Genomic DNA, 14,956 nt, shown 5'->3' with positions numbered 1-14,956 from the left:
CGTTATGTCCGATCCTAGAAAAAGTTGGATATTTGTTGATTTAAATGGGTTTGTGACCCATTTTTTGTATCTTTGATTTTTTTTTCAGTTTCGAAGTCTCCTCAAGCCCATTTTTTACCTATTTTTAGACTATTTTCAGACTTTGAATCCTATTTTTGCGTCGTTCTAGCTAATTTTTAGCCTGTTTTTAGTCATTAGTCTTTTTGAATTTTATTGCCAGCTTTTTCCTAGATTGTCTAGCCTACTTCCGGCAATTTTTGGCCAATTTTCATCATTTTTTTTACCTATTTTAACCTTTTCTCCGCCTTTTAAAGCCTTTTTTAGCTCAATTGTTAGCCAATTTTTTGTCTTTTTTCATTTTATTTTCTTAGTCGTTTTAAGCCTATTTTCCAGCTTTTTCAGCCCATTTTTTAAAAATTCAATTTTCCACTTTTCAGCACCCCCAAACCAAACCACAAAAAAAATGGTGAATTTGTTCCCGAAAACCGTCGAATCCGACGAGGAAATGGAAATCGACGAATCGGACGATGAACAAGTCAACGACGAGGCAGTCACAGTACGAAAGAAGAAGAAAATCGCCAACGCGGCAGAGGAATTCGCACAGGACTTCGTTTTTGAGTCGGATTCGCTTTATGTGGATAGAGAGACGGAGGACTTGCAAAAGTATCTGAAAAAGCAGAATCCAACGAGTCTCGATGAGAAAATTGCGGAAATGAGGAAGTTGAAGGTGCGGTTTCACTTTGAAAATGAGCTGGAGGGTTCAAAATGTAACCTAGAACCCTAATATCGAACTAAAAGTCATCAAACTTTGCTCAGCTCGCTAAGAGCTTCAAAATGAGCCTAAGCAAAACTAGATTCTGAACATTTTTGGGATTACTGTAGGCTTATTCTGAAGCTCTTGACGAGCTTTAGCTCATTTTAAGCAGAATTGCAGCCGGATAATTCAATTTTTGGCCTCAAAAAATGACCAAAAATCCAATTTCCAGAACACTGGAATAGCTGTAATCGTTCTGAAAATTTTCGGGATTACCGTACTTTTCGTGATGGGACCCAATTTTAATGAAATATAGCCGTAATTAGGCTCATTTTGAAGCTGAAAACGAATTGAATACACCATTTTCAGTCAAGTTACAGTAGATTTTCTTAAATTTCGGATTTTTCGAAATTTGAAAAAAATAGCTCTTGATTTACCAAACCCAATTGTTTCCAAAATTTTCAAAACTGGCAAAAATGAACAACGTTATGAGTTTATTCTCAAAAATGACCTAAAAATCAATAGCCAGCTCCCATAAGCTCTAAAAGAAATCTGAAATTCTGAAATTCTGAAAGATTAAAAATCGGGAAATCTGAAATTTTCAAATTTCCAGAACACTGGAAAAGCTGTGATCGTTGACAACGAGGCTGACGACGTGGAAATCAACGAAGACGACGACGTTCAACAGTTGGGTGGAAAAGAGACGAGGGATACTGTAAGAGAGAAGAAGAAGGCGGGAAAATCGAGAAAAGTCGCCGACGGTGATGATTTCTTCTCGGCACTCATCGATGGAAAATCGCTGGATACCAATGTGAACGTCTCCTTTGAGCAGATGAATCTGAGTAGACAGATTCTGAAGGCGTGCGCTGGAGCAGGCTATTCGGATCCCACACCCATTCAACAGGCGTGTATTCCGGTAGCCTTGACTGGAAAGGTGAGGGTTTTTTGGTTGGAAAACTCTCTTAAAATTTGAAATTTCGAAAAAAATCGGAAATTCTGAAATTCTGACTCTCTCAAGTCTAAAAATATGAGATTCTGAAAATTAGAAAATCTGAAAGTCTGAAGATCTGAAATTTCGAAATTCTCAAAACCTGCGATTCTAAAATTCTGAAAGTCTAAAAAATCTGAAATTCTGAGGTTCTGAAATTCCGCGTTTCTGGAATTCTGATTTTGAAGTCTAAACATCTTGAAGCTTGAAATTCTGTAAATTCGAAATTCTAAGATTCAGAAAATCTAAAAATTGCGAATTCTGGCGTTCTGTGAATTCGAAGTTTTAAGATTCTGATATTCTGAAAATCTGAATTTTAGAAAATTTGAGATTTTGAAAGTTTGAGATTTTAACAACCTGAAATTTTTATTTTCTGAAAATCTAAAAATCTGGAATTCCGAGAATCTGAAATTCGGGAATTCTAAAATTCTAAAAATCAAAAAATCTGAAATTTCGAAATTCTAAAAATCTAAGAATCTGAAATTCTGAGATTCCGAATTTCTGAAATTTCATATTCTGAAATAGTGATTTTGAAAAACTGAAAATGTAAAAATCTGGAATTCTGAGAATCTGAAATTCGGAAATTCGGGAATGCGAAAATTCTAAAAATCTAAAAATCTTATATTCTGGTATTCTGATATTCTGAACGTCTAGAAATATGAAGTTCTAAAATTCTGAAAATCTCAAAAATCGAAAAATCTGAAAATTCAAAAACTAGAGATTCTGAAAATCTGAATTTCAGAGTTTCTGAAATTAGAAAACTTTAACATTCTGGAAATCTGTGATTCTGAAATACTCAATTTTTGTGAGTCTGAAAGTCTGAAGTTCAGGATTTCAGAGTGCAGAATCTCACATTTTCGAAGCCTCAGAATTTCAGAATTTTAGGATTTCCGAGTCTCAAATTTTTAGATTTTAGACGTTTGGGATTCTAGAAATTAAGATTAAAAAATCTAAAGTTTCAATTTTCCTAATTCCTGTTTTTCCAGGACATTTGCGCTTGCGCCGCCACTGGTACCGGAAAAACCGCTGCCTTCGTACTCCCAATCCTTGAACGTATGATCTACCGTCCAAAAGGAGCCAGCTGCACTCGTGTGCTCGTCTTGGTGCCAACTCGTGAGCTGGCGATTCAAGTTTTTCAAGTTTTCCGAAAACTGTCGACTTTCATCCAACTGGAAGTTTGTTTGTGTGCAGGTATGTTTTTGAGAAAGGTCTTTTATTCAAGGAAGAAAAGGAACAAAATACATATATAACAAGAGTGTGGGGGCCCGTTAGAGAAGAAGGTTGAAACATTATAAATTAGGTTTTTGGAGCGAGAGAGAGCAAATTAATAATTGGTAGCTGAAAGCGATGGTAGAAGAGATCCCGACCGATTTGGTGTTTCTTTTCCATATACGGAAATATAGGCGAACAGGAAAACGGACAGAGCGGCGGAGGTGTAGAAAGCAAAGGTGTAGTGGAGGTGTTCGACCAATTGAGAAGCGTAGATTGGGAGAATGAAATGGGTCAACCATTGGACCATCGATGCCAATCCGGTAGCTTTTCCAAGATCGGTGAGCTCGACGGCGCTGCAAAAATGAGGAAGATTTTGGTTGGAAATTGTCGAAAAACTATGGAAAATGAGCCTTTTTAGGTCATGAATGACCCTAAAATCATTCAGAGCAAAATTCTGCTAAATATGGCTAGTTCGGGTCGGATTTCAGCTTTGGAGCGTGTTATTTTGAATATATAGTGCCCCAATTTTGATCTAGAACAGCCGAAATTTCGGCTGAAAATCGTCAAATTTGGTTATCACAATTCAGCGGGAAATGGTTGATCTTTTGAAATCTTAATGACCAAATTTGGATCGACCCAGATCTGACCGACAACAGTCCAGTTTTAGGTTAAAAAAGTTAAAAATTGGCTTGAAATGAGCTCTGAATGCTCGAAAAATAGCCTGAATTGCTAAAAACTGGGCTTAACGTTCTCCAAAATCAACTTCAAATGCTCAAGGAATGGGCTTAAAATGATTAAAAATTTGCTCAAAATGCTCAATGACGGGCTCAGAACTCAAGCTCAAAATTCTCAAAAAATTGGCTTAAAATGCTCGAAAAATATCCTAAATTGCTAAAAAACGGGCTTAACGTTCTCCAGAATCAGCTCAAAGCCTCGAACTACGGCTTAAAATCAACTCACGTGGTGATCTGTGTAGAACTCTCAGCATAGGCAACTGCATAGGCGGCAGTCTGCACAGCGGTAATCATCAGCATTTGCTCGAAGCTATTAGCAAATGCAGCGGATAGATAACTGATAAAAAGTCCAACCAAAGACACTTGCAACAGTCTCTTTGGACTGGCTCTGCGTTGAACAATCGGCATGACGATGAACTGAACGGCGAGAAGAGATCCAGCCATGGTCAGAAGGACGTAAGCACTCTCGTTGGTGTTGTGCATGTAGTTACGGAGCAAAAAGTTACGAGAGATCATTTCGTAGCAAACGTAGGCGGAGATGAGGAGAGCACGAATGAGGAGACCCTCCTTGAGAGCAGAGTTCTTGGAAATCATGTGCCAGTAATCTTGTGGACGAAGACGGGCGGAGGCAAGACGTGGGATGGAGTGGGTTGTTGGGAGGAGGAAGAAGACAACTGGGATCATAGTTCCGGCGAGGACGAATCCGACGATGAATTGAGAGGTTCGGAGGGACGTCCAGGCGGCCACTTTGGAACCCACGATTGGTCCGAAGAACATGGCGATGGCCTGGAAATGGGATAAGATATGAATTGGAATCATAAAGATCCCAAGTTGAGAATCCCAACTCACCTGTGGAATAGTCAACCTCATCAAAGCGCTCGTCCTTTCACTTTCCGTTGTCACTGTTGCCAAGTACATTTCAGCAGTTCCATCCAACTGATAACCGAATCTTAACACCTGAAGAAAGAAGAACGAGTACCACGATCTAGCCATCGAGATTCCAGAGTAGTAGACAGCGGTGAACACGGCAGACAGAAGGAACATGGATTGGGCTCCAAGGGTATCTGCGAGCTGCCCGGCTGCCAGAGCTCCGAAGGCGTTGCAAAGGGATCCGAACGCTTGGATGTATCCCAAGTCGGTGATGGTCATCACTTCTTCGGTGTCCCATTGGAGGAACGAGAGGAGGGTGGTGGTCCATTGGGTGGCGAAGTGCCAGAGTCCGAAGACTAGGCACAGCACGAACATTACTTTCTGCTTTTTTTCGAATGACATTTTGAGTGGTGGCGGGTTTTGGTTACTGTAATTTGGATTGGTTTGGATTGGAGAAGTTCAGAAGATGAAGATCAGAAAGAAAGTAAATTCAAAATCGATCTAAAAAGAACCAGAAGACGTGCCGCGTAAAAAGGATAAATTCTGATTCGAAAAGTTCAGAAATTCAAGATTTTTTGAATTCGGAAAAGTTCTGGATTCTTGAACCCGCCGATGGTCGGTGTCAGAATTCTGGAAAAGAATCAAGATACATAGGATCAGATGACGTGGCAAGTTCCGAATTTCAGGATTTTTTGAATTCTGAGTCCCGAAACCCATTTACGGAGTCAGAATTCCGGAGAAGCATAGAATTGCTGAGTCTAGGATTTACAAGATTCAGAATCCGAAAATCGAAAAGTCAGGAACTCATTTTGAAGCTGAAAATCTAGACTTCGAAATTTGAATTTCTAGAAGATGCTGAAATTCGGAATTTTCAATTTTTTTTAGAAAATCGGAAATTTCAAATTTCAAGCTTTGGATTGTAAACATCCGGATCCTGAATTCTTCGATTCTAGAATCCTAATCATTATCAAAAGATCAGACGCCTCAACAAGCAAAATAGAAAAAAACTGCAAAAGTGGCAACAACACAGATAAGCCGAAACGGCAACACACAGGAGAGGTCTACGGATCACGTATATCGGAAGAAGAAGAAGAAGGAAAAAAAGATGGTGTGAGAAAAGAAGAAGAAGAAGCGATTGGCAGTATAGATACACATACACAGCAGCAGCAGCGCGGCAGGGATAGTCCAGGCAGGATTCGATGCGGAAAACCCGATGGAGAGGGAGAATCTGGATTTCTGAAGAAGAAGCTGACGTCTTCTACTCCCCTCCAGCTGCGGCAGGCGACGGGGTTTAGTACACAGAAGAGGGAGAATTATATGTAAAGCTTGTGGCGTTATGCTTCGTGATTATTCTCCGATATATTCAACATGTGTAATACCTGAATAAAGCGCGGTGGCGGGATCTGGTTAGCCTATCCCCACCGCTGCTGCCTCCTAATCATAAAAGGCATTACGGTCACTCTGGCGATATCCATAAAAAAGCGGCGAACACTTTTTTTTGGGAAGTGTGGTCACCACACACTTTTTTTGATGAATATCTCCTGATTACGCTAGATGTAGTGACCGTAATGCATTAGGCCAACTATGCTAGCTTGTTGGGCAATCGTTTTTTTTCCGCAAAGAAGGAGGAGGAGAAGGAGTGATTTTTGGAATAATGATGGAGTTTTAATGACCATATATAAAGAGGGGTCGGGTTTGATGAATGAAAACTTTGGTGTTTTGGGACTGGACGGCAAGAAGTCAGGAAATTTGATTTCAAATGAAGGGAGAGAAAATACCCCGAACCCTGTATTAGAAGGGCCCGTGTTAGAAGAGAAATTTCTGAAGCCCTTCTAATAGATGTGTTACTGTAGACATCTGGAGAGCCTAGAACATTGGAAATGTTCTGAATTGCGATTTGAAAATTTTCTGGAACTCACAATTCAAGATCTGGTGGTTTTTCTGATCTCGTGACATTTGGAAGACGGAGTTCGAGACTTCGGGTATTTGAAGTCGAGATCATAAGGATCCTAGATCCTATGACTCCTAGCTCCTAGACGACACAGATCCAGGTTCTTATGATTCCATGATCCTCTTGAACCCTAGATCCTATTATGGATTGTGGATCTTAAATCCTATGAATCCTAGATCTTATAGATGCTACGGTCCTATGGATGCTATATTCTAGATCCTTGATACTGGATCTTCTGAGTCTCAAGTCATATGGATCTTGAATTCTATGGATCCTAAATATTTTGATCCTAGAGCCTACGAATCCTAGGTCTTCTAGTTCTGGAGCTTTATGGGGTTGAGGTCCTATGAATCCTAGATCCTATGGATCCCAGATCCTATGGATCCCAGATCCTATGGATCCCAGATCCTATGGATCCTAGATCCTATGGAACCTAGAACCTATGGACCCTAAGACAGGACCTATGAAATATAGGATCTTATGGATCCTATGACTCCATGGCCCTATAGCTCCTAGACCATCTAGATCCTTGATGCTAGATCTAATTACTCCTAGATCCTAGGTCTCCTGAATCTAAAGTTCTACAGGTTTCAGATTTTATGAATCCTAGATCCTACCTGCTCAATCCCAAGATCTTATGGATCCCAGATCCTCTTAATTTTATACTCCATGACCAAAAATGTACAGAAATCTTTTTTCCGAAACTTTTTCAAAAATATTCCGAATCAATCATTTATGGGAAAACTGTCTATTTTTCTCAAGAAAAATGACATTCTTCAAAATATCCTTTCCTTTCCTTATTCTCAAGAATTCTTTGATCATATGGTTTTTCGCAATGGCATATCCCGCCAAAAACATCTATCGGAATGGACCAAACACCAATAAACCTTGCAAAATTACAAATTCAAACGAAACGATTTTTAAGGATTTCGTTATTCCTAACGAAACGGATGCGATTGAAAAAAGAGAAGAATAAGAATAGAAAGTTGCAATATATCGAATTGCTATGATTTTTACATTTCTCTAAATCTCTCTATTTCATTGGAGGATGTTTAGAGAATAAGAATAAGACGGCGGCGATTCTTCAGAATCCATCCGAATGAGAGAGAGAGAGAACAGGTTCCTCTCGCCTCTTTTTCTCTATGACATCTCCGTCACAATGACCATGTCTCTCTTGTATAGTGTGGTGTCGTAGTGGTGGACAACCGATTAACAGCACTTTTCTCGAGACACGAGGGAGGCGCTGCTGGGAGAATAAATGAAGGAATGGAGTGGAAAAAAAAGAAACTAAGAACACGGAAGATGGCATTGGTTAGAATCCGACGCCTTCTGGAGACTAGACGTGGAAGATTCTAGAATCTGTGAGATTCCTGAAGACTGCAGATGTCTGTAGATCCCAGGGATCGTATGACTTACAGCTCTATGTGTTTTATAGAAATAAATCACATGGACCCTATGTATCCTATAATTTCTATTGATTCTATGAATTCAATAGATCCAGGATCCTAGCATCCATTTTGCCTTGGTAAGGTTGGCATCGGTCAGAATCCGAAGCCTTCTGAAGACTAGACGTGGGAGATTCTAGAATCCGTGGAACCCCAAGATTCTTGTAGGTACCACGGATCGTAGATCCAATAGGTACCAGGGATAATATGGCCTACAGTTCTATGGGTCCTATAGATCCCAAAAGTCCTACAGATCCTATACACCTTATGGATCCTAGTACTTATATTTTCTTCATGGGATCCTGGAATCTAGGTTATGTGATTCTTAAAGATGCAAGAATTTCATGAATTCTATGGATCATATAGATTCCCACAGATCCAACAACGACACAAGCAATACTAAACAAAGGATTCATTACATATTTCATTATTAAGAAGAACATGGAAGATGACATTGGTGTGAATACGAAGCCTTCTGGAGACTAGATTCTAAAGATCCATGATTTCTGGAATCCGGTACTTCCCAAGATTCCTAGATATCCCTTGGCTTTCAGCCCACTGGATCCATAAGGTCCTATAGATGCCAAAGATCTTATACATTCTGTGAAACCCGTAGATCCAGAATTCTAGAACCTATCGTGTCTAGATACTGTGGACCACACAGATTCCTAAAATCCTATAGATATCATAGACCCTGTAGGTCACAGGGATCGTATGGTTTTGATCCCACTTGATTCTGAAGATCCTATAGATCCCAAAGCTAGATTCATAGAACCTGGAACTAAAGACCTATGGCGAGCTTTCATGAATCCTATGGATCCTTTAGATTCTCTAAATCCAAAGACCCAGAAACGAAACAAGCAATACTACACAAACGATTTATTCAAAAATAAATACACATAATCCTCACTCATACTTCCCAGAAAAGCCGGGCAAGTACTCGGAGCTAAAAACCATGGAACTGCCGAACTTTCGAATCATTCCCACAGCCGCACCCGACAACACCGCACTCATCAGACACAACGAAACGACGTCGTGATGGGCGGTCAGAGTTCCGTGAACGAACGGAACCAACAGCGTCGCCGCCAGTTGACTCATCCGAAGAACCGAAGCGGCGGTGCCGGCCTTCCGTTTGCCAATGGCACCCATCAGTTGGGAGGAGAGTTCGCCGATGCAGATCGTCGCGGCGGCCACCTGCAATTTGTTGTTTGAGGAACACAACGCAATGAGATAATAACAATAGGGAAGTGGGCAAACAAGAAGGCGCGAATACGGAACCTTGATGGTCTTTGAGCCTTTCTGACCACTCACCAGGAAATTGGAAACTTGGAAACCTTCCAGAAGCTTCCAGAGACTTCCAGGGGATGCCATAAGATTACAAAGGCTTCCAGAAGCTTCCAGAATATTCTAGAACACTCACCTGAACCGGCATCCCGATGAACAGATGAATCAGATCATGAAACACTGCCAAATACAAGTAACTCGCTCCAAGCACCGAGAACGATCCAGACAACAACGCCTTTGTAGAAATCGTACTCTGCAACTTTGGCAGCAGCACAGTATTCACTAGAATCGTGGTGAGACCCAGCGTCAGGAACAAGTTGTGCATGTGGTTGGGATCTCGGATAGCACTGGATGCCATTGAGTTCCTCACCAGGGAATCATAGGCGGTGTAGGGTCCGGTGACCATCATAAGGAGAAGGGCGTAGAGTTTGACATTGTCGCTTTTGAGCACTTCAAAGTAGCTGGAGAAATTAGGAGTTAGGGAGAGGTCTGAAAATTTGGAGAGTCATCGGGAACCCCTAGCAAGAACCCACTAGTATTTGGATTATCCGGAAAATAGTTCCAAATCACTGGAAGCAGTGTGAACACTGCTAGGAATCCACAGAGAGCTTGACTGATCTCCAACGATGGTGTCACAAAGAAAATCATCTGAAGGGCACAATAAGGTCCCAGAGCGTAACCAATACTCTGTGGGATCATGATCCGAGTGATCAGACGGGTTCTCTTCTTATAGTCGCCATCCTCGCTTTCTAGATTCAGAATCGCCGCGTCGATAATCATTTGCATGTTGTTGAAGAGGAGAAGGGATTGGAGGAAGATGTAGACGTAGAGGTTGGAGAATTGGCAGACCAGGAATTGATAGAGGATGACGAAGGCTGAGGAGATCATTGCCGAGTTGCGAAGACCCATAACCTCGATCTGGAAGAGAGTAATGCATTCTAGAAGAGCTAGCTTTCAGAAGAATCTGTAACATTCCAGAATCTGGAATCGGTCCTATAGAATCTAGGATCCACAGAAGCCCAGCCTGGAATACAGAACTCACCATTCTGGCCACAAAAAACGTTCCGATCAACGTAAAACTTGTTGAGATCGCCGTAAGCCATATAAAGTTGTCGATTCCGACATTCGGCTGAAGGTTCCACTGAACGAATGGGATCAGCGAGCGAGTCCATTGATCGTAGGTGTGATAGACGCCTGGAATGAGATGAGATTGGATTAGACAGGCACATCTAGCAAGAGTGATATATTGACAACGTGGTTCGAGCGGGAAGCTCCCTTGTTCGATAGAGCAGCTCTGCTAAACCTTTGTTCGCTAGAGCAGGTTAGCTATACCTAGAGTGTGCTCTATCTATTACGTGGTAAGGAGCTCTACCAAGCCTTCTACTCCTAGACTGCTACATTGCGGCGCTTAGAACTATGCAGAGCTGAACAGAGTGAGTCAGAACCAGCTAGAGCTAATCAGAGCGAGCCAAAGTTATGAAAAGCTAACCAGAGCGAGCTTGAGCTAATCGGAGTTATGCGATTAGCTAGAGCGAGTTTTCAAGCTCATGGAGGTCTATAGACCCTTCTGCTCCTAGACTGCTACACTGCGCTCAGAGCTGATCAGAGCTAATCAGAGAAAGCCAGAACTACGCAAAGTTAATCAGAGCAAGTTTTCAGCTTCTAGCTTTGATGTCTGGCAAGCTATATAACACAGTTTAAGCTAGCGGAAATCGCTAGACCGCTCTACTGATAACACTTTTATCACTAGAGCGCACTCACCTGTGGACGCCAACAACGCCAGCTCATGACGACTCTTCTCGCGTCGGTTCATAGTTGAAAATGAATTGGGGGATTTGGATACACCTCTCTCCTTTCCTCCCCATCCCATTCCACAGATGGCACTGTTTGCCTAGCTGGAGGGGGAACTATCTAGCTACTCTGTATTACGTAGACAACAAAGGGATTCATTTGAAAAAAAGTCAGAAAAAATTGAGCTTCAAAAGTGCAGAAAATTTGGACAAACAGACACACAGATAGATCTGATTTGAAAGTCGAAATATTGATTTTCAGGAGGATTGGATCTGAAAGCTCAAGAAGCCGCCCTTCGTTCTGGACCAGATGTCGTCGTCGCCACGCCAGGACGTCTTATTGATCATTTGCACAACTCGCCGAGCTTCAATTTGGCATCTATTGAGGTATTTTTGAGCCTAGAAAAGGAAAAATTCAGAAATTCGGAAATTCAGGAATCCAAAAATTTGAAAAATCGAAATTTCAAAATTACAAAAATTCGGAAATTCGTAAATCCAAAAATTTGAAAATTCGAAATATTAGAATTTTAAAGTTTCAAAAATTGAAAAATTCAGATTTTCGAAAATTCAAAAAATCTGAAAATTCGAAAATTTAGAAATTCTAAGTTTTGAAAGTTCAGGAAGTCAGGATAACGAAAATTCAGAAATTCCGGAAATTCAAAAATTCGGAAATTCAACATTTCGGAAATTCGAAAATTAAAAAATTCAGGAAGTCAGAAACTCAAAAGTTCAAAATTTCAATATTTTGAAAATTCGAAAAATCTCAAAAATTTCGAAAAATTAGAAATTCAGAATTTCAATAGTTCATAAAAATTCGAAAGCTCATAATTCGAAAAATCAAACATTTTAAAATTCGAAAATTACAAAAATTCCAAAAATTCAGGAAATCGGAAACTCAAAAGTTCAAAAGTTCAAATTTTTGGAAATAATTCAAAAATCAGAAAATGGAAGGACGAAAATTCAAAAATCAGAAAATTCGGAAATTCAGGAATCCGAAATTCCTGAACTTCTGAGTTTCTCAATTTTTGCATTTTTGAATTTTCAATTTTCTGAATTCCTGAAGTTTTCCAATTTTTCATCCCTAACATCTAAAATATCCAGGTTCTCGTGCTCGACGAAGCCGACCGTATGCTCGAAGAAGCGTTCCGTGACCAAATGAACGAACTGATCCGTCTGTGCGCCGAAAACCGTCAAACCCTTCTTTTCTCCGCAACAATGACCGAGGAAATCGACGAACTCGCTTCGATGTCTCTCAAGAAACCCGTGAAAATCTTCATCAACGAAAATACAGACACCGCTTTGAAGCTCCGTCAAGAGTTCATTCGTATTCGTGCCGGAAGAGAGACAGATCGAGAATCAATGGTGGCTGCTCTGGTGACAAGAACCTTCCAAACCAATACAATCGTTTTTGTTCGAACCAAAAAAGACTGTCAGCGAATGCAAATTCTTTTGGGCCTCCTTGGAATCAAAGTGGGTCAAATGCAGTCCAGTTTGACGCAGGGACAACGTATCGAATCGCTGTCAAAGTTCAAAAAAGGAGAGATAGATGTCTTAGTCTCCACTGATCTCGCTTCTCGAGGTCTTGATATCGAAGGCGTCCAAACTGTTATCAATATGAATATGCCGAAATCCATCAAACAGTACATTCATCGTGTCGGACGTACGGCGCGTGCTGGAAAAGCGGGAAGATCGATTTCACTGGTGGGAGAGGAGGAGAGAAAGCTGCTCAAAGAGATTGTGAATTCCAATGCGGATAGAACTCTAAAACAGCGTCTTGTGGCACCAGAAGTCGTTGAGGCTTACAGAAGACGGATTGATGAGTTGGAGGAGACGATTCAGCAGATTGACGAGGAGGATCGCGCTGAGAAGGAGTTGAGAATCGCTGAGGCGTCGATGGCGAAGACTCAGCAAGCGTTGGAAGCCGTGGAGAATGGTGGAGCCGTGCAGGAGAAGAGGGTTTGGATGATGAAGGAGAGTCAAGTTGGTGAGTGGGTTTTGAGAGCCAAAATTTTTAAATCCAAAATCTCATTTATGAGCAATCCCATTAGAAGATTACTGTAGCCCTTCATTCGAGCCCAGAAACTTTGAAAAAAAAAACGTCTGGTTTACTGTGTTTATCGAGGATTACTGTTGCTAACAAAAAATTGAAGATTAAGAATGAGCAATCATTCTACAGTAATCCCTGAGCAATGCTAGTAGAATATAGTACAGTACCTCCTATCCGTACTCCCTATCCGAGGATTACTGTAGTTTTTCAGTCGAACTCAGAAACGTTTTTTTAAAATTATCTAGTTTACTGTATTTATTGAGGATTACCGTATCTAACAAAAAATTGAAGATCAAGAATGAGCAATCATTGTACAGTAATCCTTGAGGAATGCTATAATAATATGGTACAGTACTCCCAATCTGAGGATTACTGTAGTTTTTCTTTTCAACCCAGAAATTGTTTTAATCATCTGACTCCTGTATTTATTGAGGATTACTGTAGCTAACCAAAAATGGAAGATTAAGAATGAGCAATCATTCTACAGTAATCCCTGAGCAATGCTATAAGAATATGGCACAGTACCCCCTCTCCGTACTCCCTATCTAAGGATTACAGTAGTTTTTCATTCGGACTGAGAAATTAATTTTTTACAAAGCATTTGATTACTGTAGCTATTGAAAAAGTGAAGATAGAAGATCCGGAAATCTTGTTAAAGTGGCCCGAGTTTGATACGAATTCTGCAGGTCCTTAGATTTAAAAAATGTGAATTTTCGGATATCCAGAGGGCTTCGAAAAAGTGGGCGTGGCCTAATTTTCCAAGATTCAAGTGAATTTCTCATGTTCAAACATCTAGAAAATGTGGATTTTTGAACAATCCGATAAGAATTTGGTACAGTACTCCTTTGGGAGGATTACTGTAGTTTTTCAATCGAAGCCTGAAACTTAAAAAAAAAACAATCATCTGGTTTGCTGTATGGATTACTGTAGTTATTGAAAAATTGAAGATGTTGGGCAACTGCCAAAGTCTTCCGGATTACTGTAGAAATTGAAAATGAGCAATCATGTAAATTTTAATTCCAGAGAAGCAACGAAAACGCGATGAGAAGCGTCAAATGAAGATCGAGGCCAAGAAGAAGGCGCACGCCGCCAAGTCTCCAGAAGACATTGCCGCTGAGCACGAAGCCGCGTTCCACGTTCGATCGGCGAAACGCGCACGTCTCTCCAAGAATCGCAAGATCCGCGCCGTCGTTGAGTCGACTGGAAATGGTGGTGCCAAAGGAAAAGGAGCCGGTGGTCTTCAGAAGAAATCCAACGCCAAATCGTCACTTCGTGACATTCCACTTGTTAATGTGGGCGCTCGTGGCGTTCAGAAGTCGAAGACGGCATTCGGAGGAGGTCAGAAGACGTCAGGTGGACCGAAGAAGGCCGGAGGAAAGGGATTCACATCGGCACTGGCTTCAGTGTCTCGGAAATCTGTGAAGGCCGCCCGTCACGGACCAGAAGACTCGAAATTCCAGAAGGCTCGTGTCGCGCATCGTATGAAGACCAAGAAGCGTTAATTCTGTTTCTTTTTTGGTGTCATTTTTTTGTTGATTTTGTTTTTTCCCCTCCATTTTCGTTGTTATCGCCTTTTTACGCTGCAAATATGCTCTATTGTTAATTTTGTTTGTTTTTCTTTAAAAAATCTGAAATTTTGAAATTTCAAAAATCTGGAAAAAATCAAAAAATTTTCATGCTGATACTATATTTAAAAACCCGGAACAAAACTGAGAACAAGGACAAGAACTTCTGGAAAAAGCAACAGGATATTTTTGACTCAAAAAAAAGCATTAGAAAAAAAACCCGGCAAGTAAGAAGAGAGCAAGCGCGCTCTAGTGAAAATTTCTCGTTTCTGTCGAAAATTTTCAATAGAGCGCACTTGCTCAATATGAAATATGA

General features: G+C 40.7%; 3 protein-coding genes across 3 annotated transcripts; 1 reads left to right on the top strand and 2 right to left on the bottom strand.

Annotated features, from left to right (window-relative positions):
* Positions 1–505: 505 nt before the first annotated feature.
* CBG22166 lies at positions 506–14,571 on the top strand (the record flags this gene model as incomplete). The annotated part of the gene is made up of 7 exons (XM_002638893.1): positions 506–727; positions 1,368–1,688; positions 2,729–2,933; positions 11,291–11,481; positions 12,130–13,012; positions 14,099–14,413; positions 14,450–14,571. Coding segments are annotated over 7 exons (2,259 nt in total), but the record flags the coding sequence as incomplete, so codon positions are not given.
* CBG22168 lies at positions 3,067–4,960 on the bottom strand (the record flags this gene model as incomplete). The annotated part of the gene is made up of 2 exons (XM_045241944.1): positions 3,067–3,307; positions 3,915–4,960. 2 exons carry the CDS (start codon positions 4,958–4,960, stop codon positions 3,067–3,069), a joined length of 1,287 nt encoding a protein of 428 aa, XP_045097500.1.
* On the bottom strand, positions 8,861–11,108 carry CBG22167 (the record flags this gene model as incomplete). Its single annotated transcript, XM_002638894.1, has 5 exons — positions 8,861–9,148; positions 9,375–9,727; positions 9,772–10,156; positions 10,281–10,432; positions 11,000–11,108. 5 exons carry the CDS (start codon positions 11,106–11,108, stop codon positions 8,861–8,863), a joined length of 1,287 nt encoding a protein of 428 aa, XP_002638940.1.
* Positions 14,572–14,956: the final 385 nt, after the last annotated feature.

The sequence above is a fragment of the Caenorhabditis briggsae genome (assembly GCF_000004555.2).
Source record: "Caenorhabditis briggsae complete genome, chrI, whole genome shotgun sequence".
Lineage (NCBI taxonomy): Eukaryota > Metazoa > Nematoda > Chromadorea > Rhabditida > Rhabditidae > Caenorhabditis > Caenorhabditis briggsae.
This window is presented reverse-complemented; position numbering and strand designations above follow the sequence as displayed.